Source organism: Hippoglossus stenolepis, chromosome 2 (genome assembly GCF_022539355.2).
Source record: "Hippoglossus stenolepis isolate QCI-W04-F060 chromosome 2, HSTE1.2, whole genome shotgun sequence".
Classification (NCBI taxonomy): Eukaryota; Metazoa; Chordata; class Actinopteri; order Pleuronectiformes; family Pleuronectidae; genus Hippoglossus; species Hippoglossus stenolepis.
In genome coordinates, this window is record NC_061484.1 from 23,823,226 (window position 1) to 23,848,440 (window position 25,215).

At 42.3% G+C, this 25,215-nt stretch overlaps 3 protein-coding genes across 9 annotated transcripts; all 3 read left to right on the plus strand.

Moving 5' to 3' along the window:
- The first annotated feature begins 964 nt into the window (after positions 1 to 964).
- Positions 965 to 3,778, plus strand: sart1 (spliceosome associated factor 1, recruiter of U4/U6.U5 tri-snRNP). The gene is made up of 2 exons (XM_035176288.2): positions 965 to 1,134; positions 1,288 to 3,778. Exon 2 carries the CDS (start codon positions 1,299 to 1,301, stop codon positions 3,636 to 3,638), a length of 2,340 nt encoding a protein of 779 aa, XP_035032179.1. The 5' UTR covers positions 965 to 1,134; positions 1,288 to 1,298; the 3' UTR covers positions 3,639 to 3,778.
- Positions 3,779 to 4,761: 983 nt separating this feature from the next.
- Positions 4,762 to 15,076, plus strand: LOC118119607 (oxysterol-binding protein 1). Of its 7 annotated transcripts, none has more exons than XM_047342194.1 (20): positions 4,762 to 5,038; positions 5,617 to 5,787; positions 6,021 to 6,229; positions 6,363 to 6,525; positions 6,649 to 6,760; positions 6,855 to 7,044; positions 7,172 to 7,286; positions 7,407 to 7,470; positions 7,581 to 7,748; positions 7,839 to 8,084; positions 8,346 to 8,466; positions 8,629 to 8,732; positions 8,851 to 8,946; positions 9,168 to 9,352; positions 9,443 to 9,672; positions 9,799 to 9,837; positions 10,026 to 10,073; positions 11,569 to 11,607; positions 11,736 to 11,768; positions 12,482 to 15,076. In XM_047342194.1, exons 2-20 carry the CDS (start codon positions 5,654 to 5,656, stop codon positions 12,622 to 12,624), a joined length of 2,439 nt encoding a protein of 812 aa, XP_047198150.1. In that variant the 5' UTR covers positions 4,762 to 5,038; positions 5,617 to 5,653; the 3' UTR covers positions 12,625 to 15,076. The 7 variants fall into 7 exon arrangements, with proteins under 7 accessions (XP_047198150.1, XP_047198149.1, XP_047198153.1 ...); XM_047342193.1 differs by having other exon boundaries at positions 4,763 to 5,038; positions 6,855 to 7,053; XM_047342197.1 differs by lacking the exons at positions 11,569 to 11,607; positions 11,736 to 11,768 and having other exon boundaries at positions 4,766 to 5,038; positions 6,855 to 7,053.
- An 802-nt stretch (positions 15,077 to 15,878) lies between these two features.
- casp3a (caspase 3, apoptosis-related cysteine peptidase a) lies at positions 15,879 to 23,754 on the plus strand. The gene is made up of 6 exons (XM_035183811.2): positions 15,879 to 16,096; positions 18,022 to 18,155; positions 21,370 to 21,498; positions 21,590 to 21,765; positions 21,868 to 21,979; positions 22,075 to 23,754. The coding sequence occupies exons 1-6, from the start codon at positions 16,029 to 16,031 to the stop codon at positions 22,302 to 22,304; spliced, it is 849 nt and encodes a 282-aa protein (XP_035039702.1). The 5' UTR covers positions 15,879 to 16,028; the 3' UTR covers positions 22,305 to 23,754.
- Positions 23,755 to 25,215: the final 1,461 nt, after the last annotated feature.

The following is a 25,215-nucleotide window of genomic DNA, read 5'->3' on the forward strand; positions in this document are numbered from 1 at the left end:
ATCCACAGAACAGTCTCGGGGGAAATCATGTCAAGACTGCCAATGTGATGTAACCAGTTTCTGATGCCAATGGGAATTCTGTGTAATGACCTTTATCCAGACATCATTTTTAATATCAGTACATTTCCCTTAATTTTAACAGGATAAGCCAGCCTGTATCAATATTGCTGTCCATGGAGTAAATACTGAAGACATGAGAATAAAACTTGGTTAAAAAGTAGTAGGTCAGCAGCTGCTTGTTGTGTACAGCTTCGTTTGTCATTTGCCTAGTACATGCACTGATGCTTTTACACCATAGAGGTTTATAACTCATAAAAATGTTTTGAAGTAGTAACAATAAGTCTATTTAAAATGTTCTTATGAATGTTAGTGTATTTAAACTAAGAGTCCTTGGAGAATGCCTATGAGATCCCGTCATGAGAAAAACATTTGGGCCAAAGTCAACTTCTGAGAGTAAATCCAACTGTAAATGGTTTATATGCAATTGGAAAGTAACACTTTGTGAGTCTCTATTTGCTGTCTTGTAACACAAAAAGACTGAATACATCTATTCAGCCTAAAGAGAATAAATACAAATGGACAGTGTGCCTGGTCCTACCGTTAGTAAAAACGTTGTTCCTTCGTGGTATTTTAAGATGAAGGAAATCCTTTTATTAGTTATTTCGTCTTCTTTGGTTACAGTTGCAGTCAATACATTGCTACATGAGCAGTGGCAACTCTGTGCATCACTATTATTATTAACCCTATTATGGAGTTATTCAGTGACAACCGCCCCCTAACACTCAACGGCAGCTGCCTTTGAGCAGTGTGGCACCAACGGCAGCTGCCTGGAAGTTTCTGTTGACACCGGAAGTGCCTCTGCGAGCTGCCGCGGACACGATTTGCCCAAAATGCAAGCAACTCCGGGATATAACGACTCCCGTCCGGCAGGTGGCGCTACGCGTTATCCGCTTGCGAAATTCTCCTCCAGCCGGAAGGAAACTGTGTTATTGTCGTAAGCAGTGCGTTCGTCGAAGTGTCCAACTTGCGCACTTCTACGCGGAGGACGTGGGGGGGTTTAAAGTGGAGCGAAGAAAGCAAACAGCCGAGCCACTTCACCCACATCGTTTCACGCACTCGATTAATAACTGGATTGTGAGTTCGAGTTTTCGTTTTGAGCGTCAGTTAGCCTCTTAGCCTCCAAAGCTAATGAGAGCTAGTTAGCAAAGGGAAGCTAACGATATCCAATCAAGGAGATATCTATTTTTTCTTCTAAACCGTGTTTTGGTTTTTTGTTGTTGTGACCAGCCGGGGACACAATGGGGTCCTCGAAGAAACACAAGGAAAAGAGCCGCGACAAGGACACGGAGGACCGGCGCCGTGAACACAAGAAACATCGCCACAAGGAGCGAGACGCCTCGGAGCGGGACGCCACCCGGGCCAAGGACAAGCGGAAGCGCTCCAGGTCCAGAGATAGGAGCGGACGAGAGGGTCGCAGCAAAGGGGACAAGGGCAGCGGTGAGCCCCGGGTGAAGAAGGAGAAGGAGGACGCTGCATACGAGGAGAGCCATGCAGAAGTGCAGCCTCAGTCTGCGAGCGGAGACGCGTCCCTCAGCATCGAGGACACGAACAAACTCAGGGCCAAGCTGGGTCTGAAGCCTCTGGAGATGAACGAGAACAAGAAGGAGCTCGGTACCAAGGAGGACCCGATGGTGGCCGCGACCATCAACCCAGTCCTCATCAAGAAGCAGAAGGACATGAGAGAGAAGCTCGCCGCTTTGAAGGAAAAACGCATCCTGAACAAGAAATTGGGGAAAGTGAAGACCCTGGCTGAGGAAGACTGGGTGGATGACACGTCTGCTTGGGTGGAGAGAAGCAGAAACATGGCAAAGGAAAAAGAATTGGCGGATAAAAGAGCCAAACTTCTGGAGGAGATGGACCAGGAGTTCGGTGTGAGCAGCCTGGTAGAGGAGGATTTCGCTCAAAGCAAGAATGACTCCTACACGTGTCGAGATTTGAAGGGACTCAAGGTGCAGCACAAGGTGGAGTCCTTCACCGAGGGTCAGACCATCGTCCTGACCTTACAGGACAAAGGTGTGCTTGAGGAGGAAGAAGATACTCTCGTGAACGTTGGGCTGGTGGACAAGGAAAGGGCAGATAGGAACGTGGAATTGAAAAAGAAAAAGCCAGAATACAAGCCTTATGAAGAAGATGAGAGCGTGGATGACATGATTACGTTAAAGTCTCACTCTGTTCTTTCAAAGTATGACGAGGAAATTGATGGCGAAAAGAAAAAGAGCTTCCGGTTGAATACTGGGGGCTTTGCTGACGGGGAACGAGAGCGGGAGATCCAGGCCATGAGAGAGACTCTGCGAAACCAGGCCCAGACCTTGGAAATGCCTGCCCTCGCCATCGCCTCAGAGTATTACACACCTCAGGAAATGGTGGGCTTCAAAAAGATAAAATCCAGAGTGAGGAAGATCAGGAAGAAGGAAAAGCAGACAGCTGCAGATGAACTTCGCATCGACGACACCCGCAGTACTGACTTTGGCTCCAGATCACGGGGTCGGGGCCGCAGAAAGGTGGATATTGATGGCGAGGAAATAAAGGAGGAGGAGGGGGAGGAGAAGGAGAAAGAGGAGAGCAAACCGCCACACATTATCCCCCTGTTGTCCGATGACATCAGAATGGCAGAAATGGAGATGAGCGATGATGATGATTTCACACCCCCCGAGCCAGCTGTAATTGAGGAGGACGAGGCCGAGCTGGAGCTGCAGAAACAACTGGAGAAGCAGAGGAAGCTGAGGCAAAAGCAGCTCCTCAAAGACTCTGGGGAGAAGGTGGCAGAGCAGATCAAAGAGCTTGATAAAGGCGAGAGTGACAATGATCCTGAAAGGAAGAACAACATTGTTTTCAACGCAACCTCAGAGTTCTGCAGAACTCTGGGAGATATTCCAACTTATGGACTGTCCGGTAACAGAGAGGACCAAGAAGAAATTATGGACTTCGAACAGGAGGAAGAGAAGGATGATGCTGGAGGCTCGGACTCAGAAATTGATGAAAATATTGGATGGAGCACAGTTAACTTGGATGAGGAGATAAAACAACCCGACTTCGCCACAGCCTCTGCCACCATTTTAGATGAAGAGCCCATTGTCAACTCCGGCCTTGCTGCTGCCTTGCATTTGTGCAAGAACAAAGGTCTGCTGGACACTCAAATGCAGAAGGTGGCCCGCGTCAAAGCAACAAAGGGCGCCCTGCCCAATGACAACTACTGCATCGAGGACAAAATGGGCTTTGATGACAAGTACAGTCGCCGAGAAGAATACAGAGGCTTCACACAAGATTTCAAGGAGAAGGATAAGTACAGGCCTGATGTTAAGATTGAGTATGTGGACGAGTCTGGGCGGAGACTCACTCCAAAAGAAGCTTTCCGGCAACTTTCTCACCGATTCCACGGGAAAGGGTCTGGAAAGATGAAGACGGAGAGGAGGATGAAGAAACTTGAGGAGGAGGCCCTGCTGAAGAAGATGAGCAGCAGTGACACTCCTCTGGGGACCGTGGCTCTGCTTCAAGAGAAACAGAAATCTCAGAAAACACCATATATTGTGCTAAGTGGGAGTGGGAAAAGTATGAACGCAAACACCATCACTAAATAAGTAAATGGGGATGAGTCAATCATTTTAAGTGCAAACACACATTTTCACACACAGGATCTTTTAAGTAAAGTAACTGCATGTTCTAGTTCATGCAAGCTTTGTTGTTGTGCAAAATTGTTGAATAAAATCAATACAAATGAGAGAAATGTCTTTTCCTTTTGTGTTTGAAATGTTGTCAACTTTATAGAAATTGTGTAATTTCTTTAAAAAAATACCGATAATACAACTAATTTTAACTTTTCCACTTTTGTAGTTTCATCACAACTTAAATTATACATTTAATAAACACTATGTGAGGCAATCTTTCACAGGAAGTAATCATGTTTTCTGAATCAGGTTCAATATTGTAATCCACAGGCTTTTAACTGACAAAACAACCCAATAATAAAAACCTTCATGCTACAAATGTTTACAGTTTCACTTCATAAAAGTAGGGTGGGGGTTTTTTTTATCCAACAGAGCAGCCTTGTTATAACTCAAGATGGCTCATGATTACACATGCAAATAGAAAATAACACGAGCTAATTAAGAAAACAACTTAACTTTCTGAAGTTGTTTTCTTAATTGGCTCGTGTTATTTTCTTTTGTAGTGACTTTGTTGAACTTCAGTGAGTCTTTGATGCCTTTGATGCCACACTGTTCAAACTACTTTCAAAGTTTCCCTTTTATTTTACGTGATATTATTATAAAAAATAAGCATTAAATTCATCTGAAATTTAGTTAATTAGATCATCTGCACGCACCCAGTATGCAATGCACTTGATTTTTCTTTAATGCAATCAAAGATATTCTCACAGATTATTAGAATAACCAATAAAGCTGATACTATGAGAATGACTTATATTAAGTGATATGATAACAATGATAATAATTGTATTCATTATTGTTATTATTAGCTGCGAGCTGCGTAATATTAATTTTATTCCGTTTCAGCGGAACTAAAGTTGACGGCTAAGGGGGCGGGTCGACCGCTATTCCGTTGCACAGCCAAAGTAGCTAGCACCCAAGCTAAAAGCTAGCGAGCTAAGGGCCGCTTCCTCCGACGCGACATGCTCAGCTGAAGTCTCGCACGGAAAAGGTGAGTTTCCGGGAGTAACACGAACGCATGTGACGTTTATTTTAATCTCGGTGCAAAAACCCAACAGACGAAGAGAAAGTCGCGCAGTTAAAAAAAACCGTTTGTTTCGCTTCGTCCTCGACGTGTCATCTCGTTTGACAGCTTCCTGTTGTTTAGCTAGCACAGCAGCGAGCTTAGCCACGGACGGCGTTAGCAGCTCTCTAAGGTTGGAAATGTCTTCTTGTTCCTCCTCGTGATATCCAGGCTGCGACGCGGACATGAAACCAGTGGCATCAGTTCACTGGTCTCGTTCCTGAGTGGTCTCTGTTTTGAGGGGTTTTCGGTAAGACGCATTTGAAACGCTAGCTAAAACAGCTCAGAGTCATTCGTGCTCTTCATCGTTTGTTTTGGTTTTATTTGAAGACTGGAACTTAAATCCGAGATGAGAACCACGATAGAGACATTATGAACATGGCTTAATGCTAATCTCATAACCTTTATAGTTATTCATGTTGTTTTACGTAACCTCCAGAGCTGTGACGTTAAGTAAACAACAGTTGTCAAGCTTCAGTCTAACATTTGTACTATAAATTCTTCTGATTGCTGCAAACAGTACGTGGTTAGCTTTTAATACGAATTAAAGTTTGCTGACATTTGCTATTTTCTTCAAAAATCTACCAGCTGACACGACATTATTCCTTGTTTTGCTAATGATTGATTCATGCTATGATAAGATGACATTAATGACCTTGTCAGTCAAGTCAAATAGCTTTCGTTAGTAATGAGCCAATTTCCTTATAGATGCATGTGTCATCAGACCGGTTTGTTCACACATTCCATGTATGAGACGGAGCAGTATGTTTAACGATCAAATCTGAATGTGATCTTATGGGTCGTTTGTTTTGTTTTTTTCTCCTTCAGGCTGTAAACTCACCAAGTGAAACCACCGGCTGCTGTGATGTCAGAGCCGAAGCCCCCGACTCCAACCCCTGGAGACACGTACAAGGGTTGGCTCTTCAAATGGACTAACTACATAAAAGGTTATCAGAGACGCTGGTTTGTTTTGAGCAATGGACTGCTGTCGTATTATAGGTAAGTTGTATCAGCCTACTTGTGAGATGGCGTTGGTGAATTTTCACAGCTATAACTTGCAATTCGCAACTATAAACTCTATTTAAACAGCACTAGACTCCCCTAAATTAATCACATTTTCAGAAGCCTTAAGAAAATGAAATGGTTTGATAATATTGCTGATTTCACAAACCAGTTATTTAGATCTCTGTGTTTTACTGTCCTTCATTCATTCATCACTCGTGTGTCTTCAGGACCCAGGCAGAGATGGGCCACACATGCAGAGGCACCATTAACTTGGCCACAGCCAATATTACTGTGGAGGACTCGTGCAATTTTGTCATTTCCAACGGCGGAGCGCAAACCTACCACCTGAAGGCCAGCTCTGAGGTGGAGCGGCAGCGATGGATCACGGCGCTGGAGCTGGCCAAAGCAAAGGCCGTCCGTATGCAGGCCGAATCTGGTGAGAGAGCAGAAACGTTGATGGGAGACATAATATGAAAACCCTGTTCAGCTTATGAAGCAGCATCTATATCGGGCACAGTGTGTGATTTCTCTGTGTGCAAAATTCGTCATTTTATCTTCCTCTTCCTCAGACGACTCCGGGGACGATTGTCCCACAGCTCCACCCAGCGCAGGACAGGGTGGCGGCTGCCGTAACTCAGAAATCCAGTCCACACTGCGAACAATGGGCAGCAAGGTGGAGGACCTCACCACCTGCAACGATCTCATTGTCAAGCATGGGTCTGCCCTTCAAAGGTATCCGTTATCTTAGCAGTTTGACCACTTTAGAAAGGATTATTCAACAGAAAGAGGAGTGACAGTAATTTAAATATTTTATGTGCATGTCCCTTCATTTATTCCTCTCTTCTAAACACACAGGTCTTTGTCAGAACTGGAGGGGATTCGTGTTGGAGGCGACATGGGGGAAAAGATCAGACAAGTCACAGAGAGGGCCACACTGTTCCGAATCACCTCTAATGCCATGATTAATGTATGTTGCCCCAGCGTGAATCATGTAGGAACACACTACACTGTTGTTGGCTCTTTCCCTAACATGTTACTGTTGTGTTTGCATGCTCCCCAAGGCGTGTCGAGACTTCCTCTCTCTGGCCCAGAACCACAGCAAGCGCTGGCAAAAGGCCTTGACGACCGAAAGAGACCAGAGGATACGGCTGGAGGAGACTCTGGAGCAACTGGCCAAACAGCACAACCATTTGGAACGAGCTTTCAGAGGAGCTACGGTTCTCCCCTCTTCATTCAGCAATCCCGCCTTAGGTAACAAAGGTAGGGTGCTCTACCCCAGCTGAACTTTTGTATTTGGACAATGACATGCACCTCTGCCATTCCAAGACCAATTTGGCCTTAAAGTTATTCATTCTGTCACCGTCTGTCTTCACTTCAGGCGGTGTTTCAGGAAAGGGAGATGCCAGTGACGAGGATGACGACAATGAGTTCTTTGATGCTATGGAAGATCCTGCAGAGTTTATTACTGTCCCTGCCGACCCCAAGTATCACAGGTTATTTACTTTCTTTAATTTTTCAAATCTCAGTGATTTTGTTTATCTAAAAACTTCTCTGTATGTTATATTTCTTTTTAGTTTTTAAAATATCTGTTGTCTTGTTTCTCTGTTCCACAGGAGATCTAACAGTAATCTTAGTGGGTTCAGCAGTGAGACCGGGATTGACGATCAGTCTGTAAATGTGCGTTAAGTTTGATTTTACAAGCAAGTTTGGATTTGTTTTCACTTCTCTGCTTGTCATCATGTCAAAGTTACCTTGCCCTCAACAATGTTTTCCTTTTCTTCCTTCAGTTTGATGAACTGTCTATGGCATCTAATCCGGAGTCTCCCCAGACTCTGGAGCTAGAACCAGTTCGACAAAGACGGACTCATATTCCTGACAAGCCCAACTATTACCTCAATCTGTGGAGCATCATGAAGAATTGCATTGGAAAGGAGCTCTCAAAGATACCAATGCCTGTAAGAAACATGTACACTTTTTTACAGACAAGTCTTTTCTTTGAGTAATAGCAGAAGTAACCAAACTCTGTGTGGTCCTGCACCTGCCAGGTAAATTTCAACGAGCCCCTCTCCATGCTGCAACGTCTGTCCGAAGACCTGGAGTACTACGAGCTGCTGGACAAGGGTGCTAAATGTCAGAGTTCTCTAGAGCAGATGTGCTACGTCGCCGCTTTCACAGTCTCCTCCTACTCCACGACTGTCCACCGCACAGGGAAACCCTTCAATCCACTGCTGGGAGAAACTTTTGAGCTCGATCGACTCAGAGAGTGCGGCTACCGCTCCCTATGTGAACAGGTATGATGAAATAATACTACTAACCAAGAAACACAGTTAGAGTTAACAAGCTATCTCTGCCGTTTCTAACTGTTTCAATTGAGATTTAAAGTCTTGAATAGTTCCGTGAACAAGACCACATTCATGTTTAACCATAATCCGCCTCTGAAAAATAAACATGGTTGTAGTGTTTAAACAGGCATGTTTGTTTTCGTGACTAGGTTCAAGCCTTTGACTGACTTTGTTACGTCTTGTCTCACTTCACTCTTCGCCTCTTCTCAGGTGAGTCACCACCCACCTGCTGCAGCTCATCATGCCCTCTCTGAAAAGGGCTGGACACTCAGACAGGAAATAAGTCTGGCCAGCAAGTTTAGAGGAAAATATCTCTCGATCATGCCCCTGGGTGAGTTAATGTGATCAACTGTTTATTAGTCAGTGTCACTGTGTACATCTTAAAATAATTTTCATATGTCTGTGAAGTCTCATTTAAAAGCTCATACCTTCAGTTTGTAGTTATACCGGAAAAACACCTTCTGATGTAACGTTGTTCCATCTCTGTTCCCAGGTTCTATCCAGTGTTTGTTTGATAAGAGCAACAATCACTACTCTTGGAAAAAAGTAACTACAACAGTCCACAACATTATTGTGGGGAAACTGTGGATCGATCAGGTAATTCAAAAATTATTTAAAAACAACTAAATGATATAGATGCCTTCATGCACCACAATGTTTTACTTAAGTCGTCAGACAGCAAAACATTTTGTCCCTTTCCGCTCTGTGCCTCCAGTCAGGGGAGATAGATGTCGTGAACCACAAGACAGGAGATCGCTGCCACCTCAAGTTTGCTCCCTACAGTTACTTCTCCAGAGATGTACCAAGAAAGGTGGGTTTTCACATGTGTTTTGTCTTTTTTCTTTTACGGTATAGAACTTCCTGTATGTAAAACCAGAGTTTAGAAGAAAATAGAAATACGAAAAGTTAGATATTACTACGTTTTTGCTCAGAAACTATTGAGCTACCCTGATAGTAAGCACGTCATGCGCTGCTCTCTGTCAAATTTTTTTAATATTACATTTATAACTGACGGCTGTGTTTTTCTCTCAGGTAACCGGAGTAGTAACGGATAAGGATGGAAAGGCCCACTACGTGCTCTCAGGAACATGGGACGAGAAGATGGAGTTTTCCCGGGTAATGCAGAGCAGTAAAGGGGAGAACGGCACAGAGGGCAAACAGAGGACTGTGTATCAGACCCTCAAAGCCAAAGAAATCTGGAAAAAGAACCCTTTACCGTAAGTTTCTGGTTTTAGTTGTGCTTTTAACCAAATGGAGCTGTAGGTTGGCTTTGTGCATCTGATCGTTTTATTGTTTTGACTTTCCAGAGAGGGAGCGGAGAGCATGTACTTCTTCTCCACACTGGCCTTGACTCTCAATGAACTTGAGGAGGGAGTGGCGCCAACAGACAGTCGACGACGCCCTGACCAGCGCTTAATGGAGGACGGCCGCTGGGACGAGGCTAACGCGGAGAAACAGAGGCTAGAAGAAAAGCAGCGCACGGTCCGTAGAGAACGGGAGAGGGAAGCTGTTAAAGCCGTCTGCTCACCTGAGGAAGGTAGGAAAAGAAAGATGGCCGCTTGGGTTTGTTTGGTGTTGTCCAATGTTGTTCTGTCCATTCATCTTTTGTCCACTTTGTCTGTCTCGGTATATTTTGTCTGCTTGTCTCTGTCTCAACCCTAAGCTGTCAATGAGGATTCAATCAATGACTCACCCTTGAAAAGCAAGTACTCTTGGCTTAGTCTTTCCCCACCCTAGCTCTACACTTCACGTTTATTCTAGAATCTTAAACACACACGCACCTGTTTGTGTGTCTGTGTGATGTAAGAAGGTGCTATGGTTAATATCTTCGCCATGTCTGTAACTTCTCATTCACATGTTACTGTCCCTTCATTCGTTTGTTTCATTTAGCTGATGCACAGGAGACTGGCACAGAAGCAAGTGAGGTTTCTGATGAAAGCAAGTATCACCACGGTTAAACATAACATGTACATTTTAACAGTGCTCCTAGTGGCATTTTAACAACACTGTGAGAAAGAAATGACCTCAGTATATCCACAGACACCTGATTCTCTGTTCTAAAGACGCGATAGCTACTCAAACAAGAAGCAAGTCGCTATTTGGAGCAGCAACACAGTCAGGAATATTTAACTGTTCTTCTTCATGGTGGACTGAGTTATGTTACATATCGACAGAGGTCATCGGCCATTTTATATCATTAAATTTATACTTCCTTCAAACATCCAAGGGCAGCACTGAACAGCGTTTGCAGTTACATTGGTTTCTACATTACTTCTTATCTAAGTCAGATTAGATAAAACTGTCTATTAGTTTTATGACATCTTGAATAGCACTAGTGCATACATCTGCCAGTCCCCATATGAAACCACATTTAGATTCACTAGATCTGGATCTTTATCAGGATCTGCACACACTCATAGATGTTGTTGTTGTTTCTTGAATCAAGATCCACAACTTATTCTCAGAGAAATCAACGAAAATGTTAAAAACGCCCCATCTGACACTGTTACAGAAAGTGAAATCAAATTTAATGGGCTCTGTGATGGAAATTCATCTTGAGATTTGAAATAATGAAATTCTCAGACTGGAGTTGCCTTTGAGTCTTTATAATAGTAAGCTCTGCAGAGGTTACACAACAAGCACGGGTGCTCAAAATGGAACTGGACGCAAGTTCACAAAAGCCAGAACTTATACAAAGAGGCGTTACATAGAACATAATATGAAAAAAAGACATGAGATCATCATCTGTGCCTGTCCGTCCGCTGTAGCAGTTGGAAGAAAAACATCACCAAATAAGGGCATGCACCCTGTTGATCAAGGTCATAGCAGTGAGACACCGCCCAATAAGGGTTCCATCCTGTCAGGTAGACAGTATCACAGCTGTGAGACACCTGGTCAGGGGGATTTCCAATACCTTAGACACTGGTCAGTTGAATTTTCCACTACAGGCTCCATCTTGGGTCAAGCTCCACCTCTCCATGAAATTTCATCTGTAGAGTAGTTTTTTTTTTTGTTGCATAATCCTACTTATTAACAAACAAATGCAGAAAAAAACACAACCTCATTGATGCAGATTAAAAGGTATTGTATGACGGTACAAATGGGCGAAGGGCTGGTCAGTATAAACAGAAGTTACAAAAAACTTGAACAGGAGAAGTGAAGTTACACTTTGTGGCACAATTAATGTGAAGTGGGGCCTTTTATTTGAGAGAAACGGTACAAATGTCGTTGTTGCATGAGGTGAAGATCAAAAACTTGCTTTGTTATGGTCCAAATAACTGTTACAGATCAGTCGACTCATCACAAACATGTCTTCTGTGCTTAAGATGCCACGAACAGCACTTTCAAAATGTACACGAACAACAAATTGGTGTGGATTTAATTCTGTTGAGTTGTGGAATTTACATTTTCTTTTTGTGCTGGTGTTGCTCAGCTGACACAGAGGACTCTCCCCCTCTTACACCTGTTGCATGCAAGTAGCCCCTTACATTTTCACTGGCTGTTTAACTTTGTGTCATTGCTCATTTGCCGATCGTAGCCACTCTTTTTATTTCCGTAACTTCCAAACATTCATTCCTTCATCCTTCGTTCTTTTTTCAGCCCCTCATGGACCATCACTCCTCCCCTTTTTAAGCAAGTATTCTGGTCGTGATATTACATACAGTGCAGCTATCTTAGACTTTCTAGTGATTTAGTAGAATCCAGATTTTTATTTATCAATAGATCGTTCATCCTCCCTCATTTCCTCCTTACACCCTTTGCAACTGACTCTCTCTTAGTGGAAGGCAAGGACGGTGCTAATGGAGCTCCAGTCAAAAGCAAGTAACATTAGTCCCGATCCCCGTTGTCCCTCTTTTGTTCCTTTTTGTTTTGTAAGCGTCTATCAATGGAGACTAGATGTCACTAATGGTAGACTATGTAGAATAAACCAAGCTTTGTAATACTGTAATTTAGAGTAGTAACCTATTAGACACTGATCACAATACCCTGGTCCCGGGAGGTTAGTGCAATAGTTGTGAGCCCCGCTCTCTCCGCATGATGCCAAGTGCAAACTAGAGCCCAGCTGATATGGATCTTTTGCGGCCTGTTCAGTAAAATAAAAGTTTCCATATTGGCAAACAAATGCTCATGCAGATACTATCGGCCGACTTGTATATCTGTTGGGCTCTAGTGCAAACCAGTTTTGCCTCCTGTGTTTGCTTTAAATAAGGTGCATCTGAAGACTTGTTCATCGCTATTTGTTATTGAACCATCTGAGAGCATATCGGCTTCTTTTAGGCTGTGATATGTTGCCTTGGCTCAGTGGCTGCCTTCCATCTTGTTAAAAGACATTTCTCTTCCTTCAGGTGCCCATCAAGACAACCACCAAGCACTGTGGTTTGAGAAGATCGATGACCCTGTATCCGGAGAGACCTTGCACATCTACAAGGGGGGTTACTGGGAGGCGAAGGAGCAAGGCGGTTGGGACATTTGCCCCGACATCTTCTAATCGCCGCAGAATTGGCCCGTTTTCCCTCAGCGGTGTTCAAATGAGAAGGTGGTAAGAAGAGACCTACCTGACATCGGCTGAAAGTGTGGAATCGAGTCTGACGTCGAACTTTCTTTAATGTCTGTAGCTTCAACCGATCACCTCAATGTAGACACACTGCACATTGAGCTTTGTAGTAACATTGCATCTGGTCAGTCAGTGCTCAGAAACCCTTCTCACTGCCTCTCAAACACTCTCCTTATCTTTGTCTTCTTCTGCTACTTGTTCTCAGTCCACGGGCCTCTAAGGGTTCAGTGTTTCCTCAGAAGCACTAATGTCAGGCATCATTCATCCAGACGGCATTACTATTTATAAGGTTTGCTTAGACAGAGTGAGCCACTACCTAACATCTATTAAATGTGTTTCTGTTTGTTGTGCATTCCTTACGTTTGTCCTAACGTAGAATTTATTGCATATTCCCCAGCACAGCACCACCGGGAGTCAAAGTTCAATCCCACTCCGACATCTTTAATAGTTCACACAGTGGATATTCCCCGACACCAGATTCCGACCACATCTGGATTGAAATGCTTCGGTGGTTCTGACAAAGAGTGATTTTGTTTTCCAAAGGATGTAGATTTGTCATATTTCAACAATAATGTAACAGGGTTTGCCTTTGACTATATGGGGAATTGTGGTGCTACAGCTCTAGATGGTAAACGACATGTACACATCGCTCGCTGAGTAATAAGTGTAAAAGACATGACAGTGGTTGAGAGACGTGAAAGTCGCTCATGACGATAATGCCCCTGCTCTCACGGTAATTTGGCCCGATAAAGTCTGGTTTGTTTGTTTTAAGAATCCTTTATTCTGAGTCTTTATTGGCTTTAGATTTCATTCTATATGCAGGTTTTTTTTTTTACCTTTTTGAAGAGTAATTCATTGAATAATAATTATTCTTTATTTGTTGTTTTAAATACCATATAAATTAATATAATTGTTGTGTAATCATGCTAATTTGTATTGGTACCAATGAAAAATTTAATATTTGCAAGAAATTGGGGGGGGGGAGGAGTTTCAGCCCTGTTGTTTTTGTTTGTTTTTATTGTTTTGTTTTTTTTGCCTAGCTGTTAACGATCTCCATAAATGCACCAGCCTCATCGTATTGTCTCATAAAATGTATTCGATTTACCCTCTAATCCTTAATGTTTAGGATCAAGCGTGTTAACAAGTCGGCTTCTTGCTAATAACAGAATCAACCGTTTCATTTCTGCTCTTCAAAGTAAATGTCGACGCTCACAATTTGAATGTTAGGTGATTAAATTCAGCGCTAACACCGAGCCGTGTGCTTGATGATTCGTGAAGTGATGTGAAATATGAGGCAAACGTCTTTGGTCCTCCTGGTTTTCCGTCAAACTTATCGATCACAGCTTTAATCTTGATATTTTAGCGTTTTGTGTGTGAAGATGTTGAACAGACAGCAATAACAGTGCCTCAGTGCATTGATACACTCATAATGGCACAAAATGAAATATGAGGACAGTGTGAAGGTAAAAAAACAAACTCAAACTTCAAATTCTGAATTCTGTTTTTGTGTCTGCTGCTGTTTGTCACTGGAGTGGAAGGACTGTCTGGTGGATGAAAATCTGAATTTCATTTTATATTCAAGTGTACTTAAAAAGGAGGAACACTCAAAATGAAGATCACAAATCATGATGTTGCAAATATTTATGTGTATATATGAAATAGTAAAGTAACTGTGATATTAACTGGTTTTGTTGATAGAGAATCTAAGGGCAGTGATGCACTTTTAATTTGTTTTCTTTTGTCATTTTTATTTACTCGGATCCGGATACAGTTTCTTTTTCTGAGCTTTGCAACACATTACCACAAATCATCCTTTTCCACATAGGATAGCTTTATATATTTATATTTTTAACTTTGGCTTTACTCAAAATTGAAGTAGATATCCTGATTCTACATTATGTCCCTTCAATTATAGAGATTATGGTTTCTTTTCAGTCTTCTTTTGATACAATATAATCTTAATTTTTAACCATTGGTCTTAATTGTTTAGCCCTGTTATCACATTCTATGTTTTAACTCTTAAGTTTCTACCTTTTTTTTTCATTCTTGCTATTGTTTCCAGTCATTTTTTCCCGCACACAAAAGAGACTGAAGGTGTTATTGCACTTTAGTACAGTACAGGAGCTACTTAATATGCCCCAATTGATTTAACTGAGAAACAGTCAGCTGTTGGTGTCCGCTAATGAAGACTTTGTGAGTTTGTTTCAGAAACTTTTTCCTAAACCGTGTGCAGTAGTTCAAAACATATGTTCATAAGTAAAAAAATATATATACATATGTATTGAAAGGCATTGATTTCACCCTTTTTCTGTCCATTAATTGAGTTTTTAGCAGGATTGTGTTAGAGGTTGACAATATTAAAGTCTGTTTGGAGATGAAGTGCAAATCTCTGGTTCTGTCGTTTTTGTTTATTTAAATGTATCACAAAACAGCTCATGTGAGTTAATGGGATTCATAAAGCAGATGTTACCTGTTTATATATTTTGAACTAGTGTATAGCTGGGATTAACCCTTTTTGTCTATGGTTTAACCACATTGAAGTCCTACAATGTAATTCACTTGTTACAGCAGCAGATGGTCAAAAAGAAGAAGACAAAAGAGCAAGTTAAAAGTAAAATATAAAAACAAATGATATGCACCTTTTTGTGCATATTTATAAGGAAACATGAACATTTATGAATATACTGATATAAGTAACGGGGCAGGTATAGTTTCTCCAACTCTTGTTAGACGAAAAGTTTGTAGGACAACATCTGATTTGTAATGTTATCACATGAGATTTACGACCATGCATCATAAACACTAGAGTGGGATTCATTTGAGTTTATTCAGGGGAGAGTGAAAAAGAAAAAAGGATATTCCCCATTAGAATATCAGTAAACATCAGGGACATCTGACCATTTCCTCTGGGACTTTTGGGGGATTTCTTGTCAAAATAAAACTGAAACACGTTGGGGGTTTGTTTTCAGTATTGCGAGTTGAGTTTGATTTCCCCCACTTGTGTTAGATTAAATAAAAATAAAATTAGAACAACATCTATTGTTAGCTAACTGAACACACGAACTATAAGAAGAAACAAAGACATATCTGAACTCAGTGTTTGAGACACCCTACCAGTGGGGTGGAGTTAGTGCTGAGTCAGTCTCCTCTCGCACGGGGAGGCGTGGGTGTGATAAACAAGCGCGTCGTGTTCTCTGCTCTTGACGCCATCATCTTTTGTTTACACGCCGGGCGGAGCTGCCTCCTCCTCCTTCTCCTCCGTCTCCAGGAACACAGACTGTTTGAAAACCGCAAACACGGGAGTTCACCTCAGTGTCTGATTCCGATAGCGAGGAAACATGTCGGCGAATGGAGCAGGACGAGCGGGACAAGACTCCACGGACGCGAAGACAAGCGACGGGCAGAGGTGAGCTCGTTTAGCCACTTAGCTGTTTGTCTATTGTTAGCAGAGGAAGCTAATATGAGACCATATGTTACGGCTCATCTTGTTATTGTCACCGCGTTTCACCTCCTTCCAGCTGCTGTGTGCGAGCCTGCAAACCGGTTAGAGCTCCAGTGTGTAGGACTATGGATCTATTGGATATGACATAATCCTACTGATGTGTATTAATCATTTAAAGGGGACATAGCATGCCCATTTTACCACAAGTTGATATGGTTCCTTGGGGTCTTAATGAAATGTCTGTAACATACTTTGGTCAAAATACCACAAGGATCATATAAAACAGCACCCTTTTACCCTGTATAAAACAGCCCTCCACAGAGCGACCTGTTTTGACTGCCTGTTCCTTTAAATGCTAATGAGCCAGCTCCTCCCCCTCTCCCCATGATTTTAAACGATATAAATTACATATTTTATATGATATAAATTATCAAATATGCATCCCATACTTTGTATTCCCTTGTTGTCCTGGAGTTTTAATTTTCCCAATCACATAATTAAATGTCCCCTCTGCCCATCCACTACAAGCACACAAGCAGACAGACAGAGAGAGAAAGAGAGGGGGTGGGGGGCTATGAAGACCATCATTTACCCCGAACCCCGACATTCAACGGGTACAACAACAAGCGGAGAAAGCAGAATCGCGGGCTGACCTTATATGTTCAGCTTGGGGCTGACCAGCGGAGAAATGCTCCTGCCCCTGAACAGCCAGGCGGCTGCGCGCTGGAGAACGGCGCTGCGCTGCCTCGCAGCGGCACTTCCGCGTCCGGTGTACTCCGGGTAACTACTGTAACCCGGCGGAACTACTGTAACCCGGCGGAACTACTGTAACCCGGCATACAGTAGAGCTGAACACTGCGGAAGTCTTCCACACAGCTGGCAGTGTGGAAGACCGCGCGAGGCAGCGCAGCGCTGCTTCAAGCGCGCAGCCGCCTGGCTGTTCACATCGGACGAGCATTTCTCCGCTGGTCAGCCCCATAGACTGTACATATAAGGTCAGCCCGCGATTCTGCTTTCTCCGCTTGTTGTTGTACCCGTTGAATGTCGGGTTCGGGGTTACAGTAGCGCTGAACACTGGAAGTCCTCCACACTGTTGGCTGTGTGGCGCTGACACAAATTCCAGCTCACGCACGGGAGAGCGAGCGGTCGCTCCCGAGCAGCTGCTGCAGCCTCCCAGTCCCAACGATCCAGACAAATGCCACATGTGAGTGAATCGGGCTGACCAGCGGAGAAATGCTCGTCCCGTGTGAACAGCCCGGCTGCGCGCTTGGGAACGGCGCTGCGCCTCGCAGCCTCCGTGTAAACCCGAAGTAACGAGTGTGGGGGAGGGACGGGGGCCAAGACCATGTAGGAGACTTCCAGTGTATTGTTACGACACAATACCCAGGAAGCGCAATCGAGTCGCTCAAGCATGACGTTTCTGACTTAGAGGAACTATAACAAAACGCGAGTGTTTTTTCCCAGAGTTTTTGGGTTGGTAGACATGCCAGATACCCACATTAACCTGTAGAAGCACTAACAAAGTGGAATTTGCATGCTATGTCCCCTTTAAATTGTACGAATTGTTGTTTTCTTCACCCTAGAAGGAGCCCCTTTCATTCACATCTGGAGCCTCTACGGAGGCCGCCATGTTTTGTACAGTAGCCCAAACTGGACAAACTAAACACATTTTATCGCAGAATTCACTAAACCTTAGTTACACATTATTGCTTTTCACACTAGGGTGAATTCAGGTTATCTTGGACATTGTTTTGCAATTTTGTCTGTGTAATTATTTGATTTAATAAAAGGCAGTGCAGGCAAACAGGAAAGTCTCATGGGAGATGTGGGTCCTACACTTGTTGTCTGAAACTGATTGTGTAACCACTGGTGGGTTTGTTGTCCCTCAGGTCAGAGGCGTCTTCGTCGGCTCCGGAGGAAGTGGACGCCAAGGCCCAACCCCACAGCTTCAGATACAGCCTCGATTTCCCCAGCATCGGCCAGTGCATCATCATCAACAACAAGAACTTCGATAGGGGAACAGGTGATTACTGAGGTTTGGTGCTGACTCTGGCAGAGCTGTGGTTAGTTTTCTTTTCAGATGAATGGCACTAGGAAGAGCACATACGTCCACCAGGGCCCAACGGTCCTTTAAATTCCAGACAAAATAAGCCATTGTGAGACACAAGGTTCGGTTCTCATGATTGTTATGATTGTTATTTTTATGATCTAAATCGTCAGTATCGAAAATGTTAAACATCAATAAAAATTCAGGTTAATTTCTTGTATTTCCCCTTAGATTTTTTCATTCTCCCTTTATTTTGGGTTCAGGGTTTGTTTCAATCCAGAATAAGACACACTGAGGCTTTAGAAAGTTCCATTTTGAAATGCTAGTCTTAAGTGACAAGTCAGCCTAAGCTAATGGGTCAAGGGCCTCAAATGTGCACTGTTTAAACTTTGAGTAGCAGTGAGGTGTTCGCTGTCACTAGACGTTCCTGTGTTGCCTCTGTTGTAGCGTCTCCAGTTTCCAGTTTGTGTACATGAGCGTCTCCCACTCGGTCTCCTAGATATGGTGGATTAGTTTGGTGCGAGCACTTCCAAGTCAGAAAGCCGTGGTGTCATTGGCTCTTAACTGTGCAGGTTGTTGATTAGCAAGTTCTCGGTTAGGTTGAACACCAGGGTTCAGTCTCTGGGCAGTGGGTGGGTCACTGTAGTTGAGGAGACGAACCTGTAATCATTTGTAATGTTTATCTCTCCTTCAGCAACTATTTGCTCCAACACTACTGTATTTACCAGGACCCAACAAACATGGTCTTGACTTGTGTGAGTTCCATTACAGCTTTCTTTCCAGATATCTTTTGGGCAACATGGCCTTTATTGATAGGACAGAATTTGAGAGAGAGAGAGAGAGAGAGAGAGAGAGAGAGAGAGAGAGAGAGAGAGAGAGAGAGAGAGAGAGAGAGAGAGAGAGAGAGAGAGAGAGAGAGAGAGAGAGAGAGAGAGAGAGAGAGAGAGAGAGAGAGAGAGAGAGAGAGAGAGAGAGAGAGAGAGAGAGAGAGAGAGAGAGAGAGAGAGAGAGAGAGAGAGTGAGGGAAGATACACAGCAAAGTGTCAGAACTGAACCTGTGGCCCCTGACATCTTGGTCTGAAAGCCCAGCTGCTACACTCACTATCTCAATGGGACCAATGTTCAACTGAGACCAGTGGCAGTAAAGTCTGTAGTAGAGAATGACAACAAGCAGGCAGTTGCAACATAATTCTTGTGTTTCATCTTTTTTTTTTTTTTACAACACAATACACTTCAATAACTTAGGCTGTGAACTTACAGTATCAGATAAGGAAGTTGAGGTTTCACAAATGACTTGCAGTCACATATCTGTGGTTTATTTGGTTCCTCTTCAAAGTCTGATGTCGTTGCTTTAAGATGACGGTGTACAGGTAGAAGTCCGTGACATGTATTGTTATGTTCATAATCTTTTTGTGAAGAAAGACCATGTCTGCCTCTGCCTCCTGAGGGACTGTAGAAGGGGAGTGTTTGTGCCGAGCAGCAGGACACAGTGTGAAACCTTGAGTCCTTGTCTACTCTAAACAGGAACATTCTGCGACCTGAGCTCAAAGAGCCGTGTCTGCTCATACTGAAAGAGGCTGTAACGTCTGGCTGAGAAGACCTTGGGTTTCAGTTCAAGTAAACACAGCTTCAGTCTGTCCTCAGTGTTTAGAGCATCAGAGCTGTGTTTAACAAACTCGCTTAGCAGGACAAACTGTACACACATGACTGCTTGTTCAACAACAGTCAGTTTGATGTTCTAAGAGGAAGAACATATGAACGGGGGAAATATCAGCCTGTCAGGTTCTTTTCATTCTTTCTAGCTGATCACCCAGAAAAGGTTATTGCCTTAATTGAGTTTTGCATACTCAGAATTCCCCTGGTCGTCTTTCCAAGAGCTACACAGAATTTATTTGAACAGCTAAAAATATTCGTGTGACAGGCTAGTTAGTTGTTCCACAGCCTCACTCCCACAGACAGGGCAGGTGATCACAGCTACTGTACACGACATATTAGAAATGTTCAATCCCCCGACACACAGTGGCCTGGAAGCAATGGTTTGTTTATAATACAGCAGTGTTGGGCTTTAAATAAAAGTCACATCCAGGAAGTAGACAGTATGCTATGAGTTTTGACTAATAATATATCATGTTATTAAAGTTAATTATTAATTACTTGTGTCTGTGGATTGTCAAGTAATAGTATATCATGTAATGAGGATTAGTATGTTATTAGTGTTAACTAATACATCATAAATTATGTACTGTTAGCATAAGTGTGTTATTAACTAATTACATAACAGTGACTCAAGTATGTCGTGACAGTGAAGCAGCAAATGGAATTCAACCATCACTAATTCTGTTATTTACACCTGTGTTGGTGTTTTCACTTTTTCTGGCCGATCAGGTCGAAGTCATGTGTGTTGTCACCAGAAGTTATGTACTTATCAGAATGAACCCAGCTGCAGGTGGGGTTTGCTTTTCACTTCACAAAACACAGACACTAGACCTGTGAGTCTGTGCAATGACAAAATACCCTGCCCGACAGCAGCAATTTAACAAATAGATAATGAATCTATTATATAAAGTAATTCATGCACTAGTCTTCTTTAGACTGGACGACTGTAACGCCCTCTTCTCGGGCGTAATCCAAAAGTCACTCTCCTGCCTCCAATTAATTCAGAACGCAGCAGCTCGGCTTCTCACTCGTCTTAAAAGGCAACGTCACATCTCCCCCATCCTTGCTCCTCTCCCTGACTGTTTTAGAATTGATTTGAAGATTTTACTGATCACTTTTAAAGCAGGTCGGGGTCTGGCCCCAAGCAACATCACAGAATTGTTGACCCTTTATCTGCCTGCACGCAGCCTTAGATCCTCAGGTGGATCCTGCTGGCTGTTCCAAAGTCGATGATGACCGTGCTTTTGCCATCAGGACCCGATCATTACGATCATTTGACGGGCAGTCAGTGGTTCCGATTTCATTTATCCCACCTGTGAATCTAAGATGACTCCCACAGAGAGATCAGCAAAGTCTAATTAGCCCAAATATTTTTTTAATTGACTGTTGTACAATAGGTGTGCATGGCCTTTAATATTATGGAAAAATACATCAATATCTGCTTTGTATTTAACTGCCTACATTAGCATTTTCTTTGTAAATGTGTTTTCATTGTATTTGTAAGTAAACAGAACAATGTCTTTTTTTACATCAGGCATGAATCAGCGGAATGGGACAGACGTAGATGCAGCCAACGCGATGAAAGCCTTTGCCAAGTTGGGATATAAAGCGAAGGTTTACAACGACCAGACAGTCGAGCAGCTGAAGCAGGTTTTACTTGCTGGTAAGTACATATGCTCTACATACATCATTTACCTTTTTCACGTCAGCTTTTTTCAAAATAAATTGAATGTTGTGCATGTTTTGGATGACAGTATCAAAGGAAGATCACAGCTCCTCGGCCTCGCTCGTGTGTGTCCTGCTGAGTCACGGAGACGAGGGCGTGTTCTTCGGTACCGACGGCTCAGTGGAGCTCAAGTACCTCACGTCGCTTTTCCGAGGCGACCGCGTCAAATCGCTGGTGGGAAAACCCAAACTCTTCTTCATACAGGTATTTTAATTGTTCCTGCTTTCGTCTCCTCTCAGCTTCCCTCCGGCTTTAAGTGTGTAACCTGTAACCGGTTCTTGTTGTGTTGGTGTGTACGTGGAGTAGGCTTGCAGAGGCACTGATCTGGATGGAGGGATTGAAACAGACAGTGTAGACGATGGTGTGATCAAGATCCCCGTGGAAGCTGACTTCCTCTACGCCTTCTCCACAGCCCCAGGTGAACACTCACACACTCACACACGAATCTTTTTGCACATGTATTGTCTCCTTTTTTAAAAATATTGATATCTTCCATCTCTCATCTCTCTCCAGGCTACTACTCGTGGAGGAACACCACGACCGGCTCCTGGTTCATGCAGTCGCTGTGCGAAATGATCAGCAAGTACGGAAAGGAGTTGGAGCTCCAGCACATCATGACACGAGTGAACCACAAGGTGGCAGTAGAGTTTGAGTCCGTCTCCAATTCACCAGGTTTTAATGCAAAGAAACAGATCCCGTGCATCATGTCAATGCTGACGAAAGAGATGTATTTTTCCCGCTGATGTCGTCTCCTCACCACAGAGCTTCATCGGGCTTCAGGGTTGTGCTTGTGAAGTTTACACATTCTGACTGAAAATCTCTTGAAACCTCCGTTTACATAAATCTGTCAGAGCAGAAGTGATGCTAAATTGCTTTTACTCAACAAACTTGGGATTACAAGGTTCTTACTGCACTTTTCTAAAAACACAGAATTTGAAAGTTTTTCTCAGCAGCACGGTTTTTTTTTTTTACACATTTAAGCTTGAAATATCATTTTTAAAACAATAATGTAATAAAAACATTTGAATTCCTTTTAAAAATCGTGAAAATTTGCAGGTAATAAGACAATTGGCCGTGTAATTCCCAGTTTGTTACCAGTAGATGCCTCTTTGCTGTTTACACTGTACAACATTTCAGGGAATTAATATCTGGAGCCAGTTTGATAGGAAGTTTGACTTTTTATATCTGTTTAATCATGAACGTACATTAGGTCAGTCATTTGGGGTCATTTCTGTGGAATCTCATTTTCTTTCCAAGTTTATATCTTTGCGGTGTCTTCTACATGAATGGCTCCTCTTTTTCATACTGAGATATTTGTATTCCTCCAGTTTTACATCCATTAGAGTTTTCCGGACATTTACTGCTGTATCGCAGGAACATTTCTGGAAAATGTCTGGAGCAACTGACACGGACATTTGCATTCTCACATTACAGCCTCGCAAAGAAAACTTTTCAGGTCATGTCTGGCTGTGTGGAGCCTGAACGAAGGCATCACTTGCACTCCATAGGTACATTAAATGATAAAGTTGTGTGGCACATTCAGGAGCACCCAGTAAGCTATCACATGTGTGTGTGTGTTATTTTTTTTTTAGTGTTAAGGCTTAAGATTGCAATTCTTAATATTATTCATTATCTATTTTCTGAAACATGGATTTCTTTGAACAGTTGCCTGTGATTGTCCTTTCATATGGGGACACAAGCTTCTTCGTAGCAAACATGAGTAAAGCCAGTCGACCTCCCAGATGCTGTTATATGATGAGTAATTGATACTTATTTCATTACTTAGTCAGGTGCGTTTTATTTATTTCTTGTGGGGGGTTTTTTTTATACTTTATGGCAAATTGGATACTTTCTGACTTCTTCAAAATAATTTCCAGTGGACTGTTGTAAAACTGAGTCAAACTTTTATATGTAACCATCAGGATTGAGTGACTGTATAACTGGGCACAATTTGATCTAAGTTGTCATCGAGGTCCTGCTCATTTTTTTAAACTGAAATCACAGTTTTTAATGCAGCAAACAATCAGGAAAACTCTTGTGCATTTAAATAATATTCCAGTGCTATTAGACAATCCAATCCTTTGAATTTACTTTAGTTTGCAATGAATCTCACTCTTCTTCTTTTTATGTAATATCACTGCTGTGTGGTTGGTGTTTTGTTTTTCCTGAAGAATAAAGACCACTTTTCATCGACCTTTGTTACTATAAGAAATACTTACATTATTTAAGTTAAAGTGAATGTCAGGGGTGTTTTGTTTGTATATTTTTTCAGGCTTAACCTTCACAAACACTGCAAAGGGTCTATTTGTGTACACAAGTGCAAACAGGCGGGATTACTCCAGATTTGGCATAGAACTGGGCCACCAGGTCCTGAGGCCCAGGGCCAAATAAAACTGGGCCTCGGATTCCTTCACTGCACCGAAGCTCTTTACCTCAACCTGCCTCCACAAACAAGCCACTTACTACACGTTGGATAGACCTGAACACAAAGAATCACAGCTGACACCTCGGTGGTCAACACACATACAACCAATTAAAAAGACATTTCCACTCAGAACCAAATATGAGCGTGACATGCATTCATTTTCTTCACCCCTATTCATGCTGAGAATATAATCTAGATACAATCTGCATCACACACAATCACAAGTATATCATGTCCAGCTGACCTGATTATATTAACGATATTGTGTGATAGTTGTTTGTATGAGGAGATATAATGTTACTTTAATTGGTGGATTTATCTATAGACCACCTGTGGCACGGTGGCAACTGATATTTAAACTAGAGTGTTTATTTACCGGAGCGAACACTGACCTGGTTCGAACCACGCTGAAGAAACCCCTCTTTGAATCTCATGTCCAATACTTTACATAACTACTTACTTCATTGTTATTGTGTATTTTCAAATGTACTTTCTTATCCAACTATTTGACAGTTTTTCAATATTAATCCCATGCTCTTATTTGTATACTTATATTGCAGTTTATGCATTTCTCAACTAGACTGTGAAATATTCGGAAACAGGGAAAATGCTCATCATAATAATCTAGAATCTATGCATTGAATATTTTCCCGAAACTTAAAATTATTCAATGCACAATAATGTGAGAACCAGAAAAAACAGATCTAATAACCTCAAATATATATCAGCTATAAAATAATGTAATTTTTGCAAAAAATAAATAAAGAGTGACTTTGTTGATTTGATTAATTGATGATCAAAATAATAAAGTTTCACTCACTCGACAATTGACTAATAGTTGGTGCTCTGTAGTCTGTGATCGAGTTTACTATGTGGTTAATGTGTGAGTTCTTCCAGCTGGAGGCGCTAATGAGCTGACACAGATTTGACTTCATGTAAACACTTTATGTCACTTGATTTCTGCCAATTAACAGTCATGGAATAAATAACAATAATAAATAGATAGGTAGGTGAAATTCGAATTATACAATTTAAAGATAGATATATATTATATATTACGTGTGTGTGTGTGTGTGTGTTTATGATACACACTATACATGCAATGCATCACAGTATTTGCAGAAAACTTCCAATCCCTGTAGCTATTAGGGCTTTAGGACAACAACCATAAAATATCCGACTCTATGTTGTTATCACGTTTTATTTATTGATTGATTTAATTGGGACAG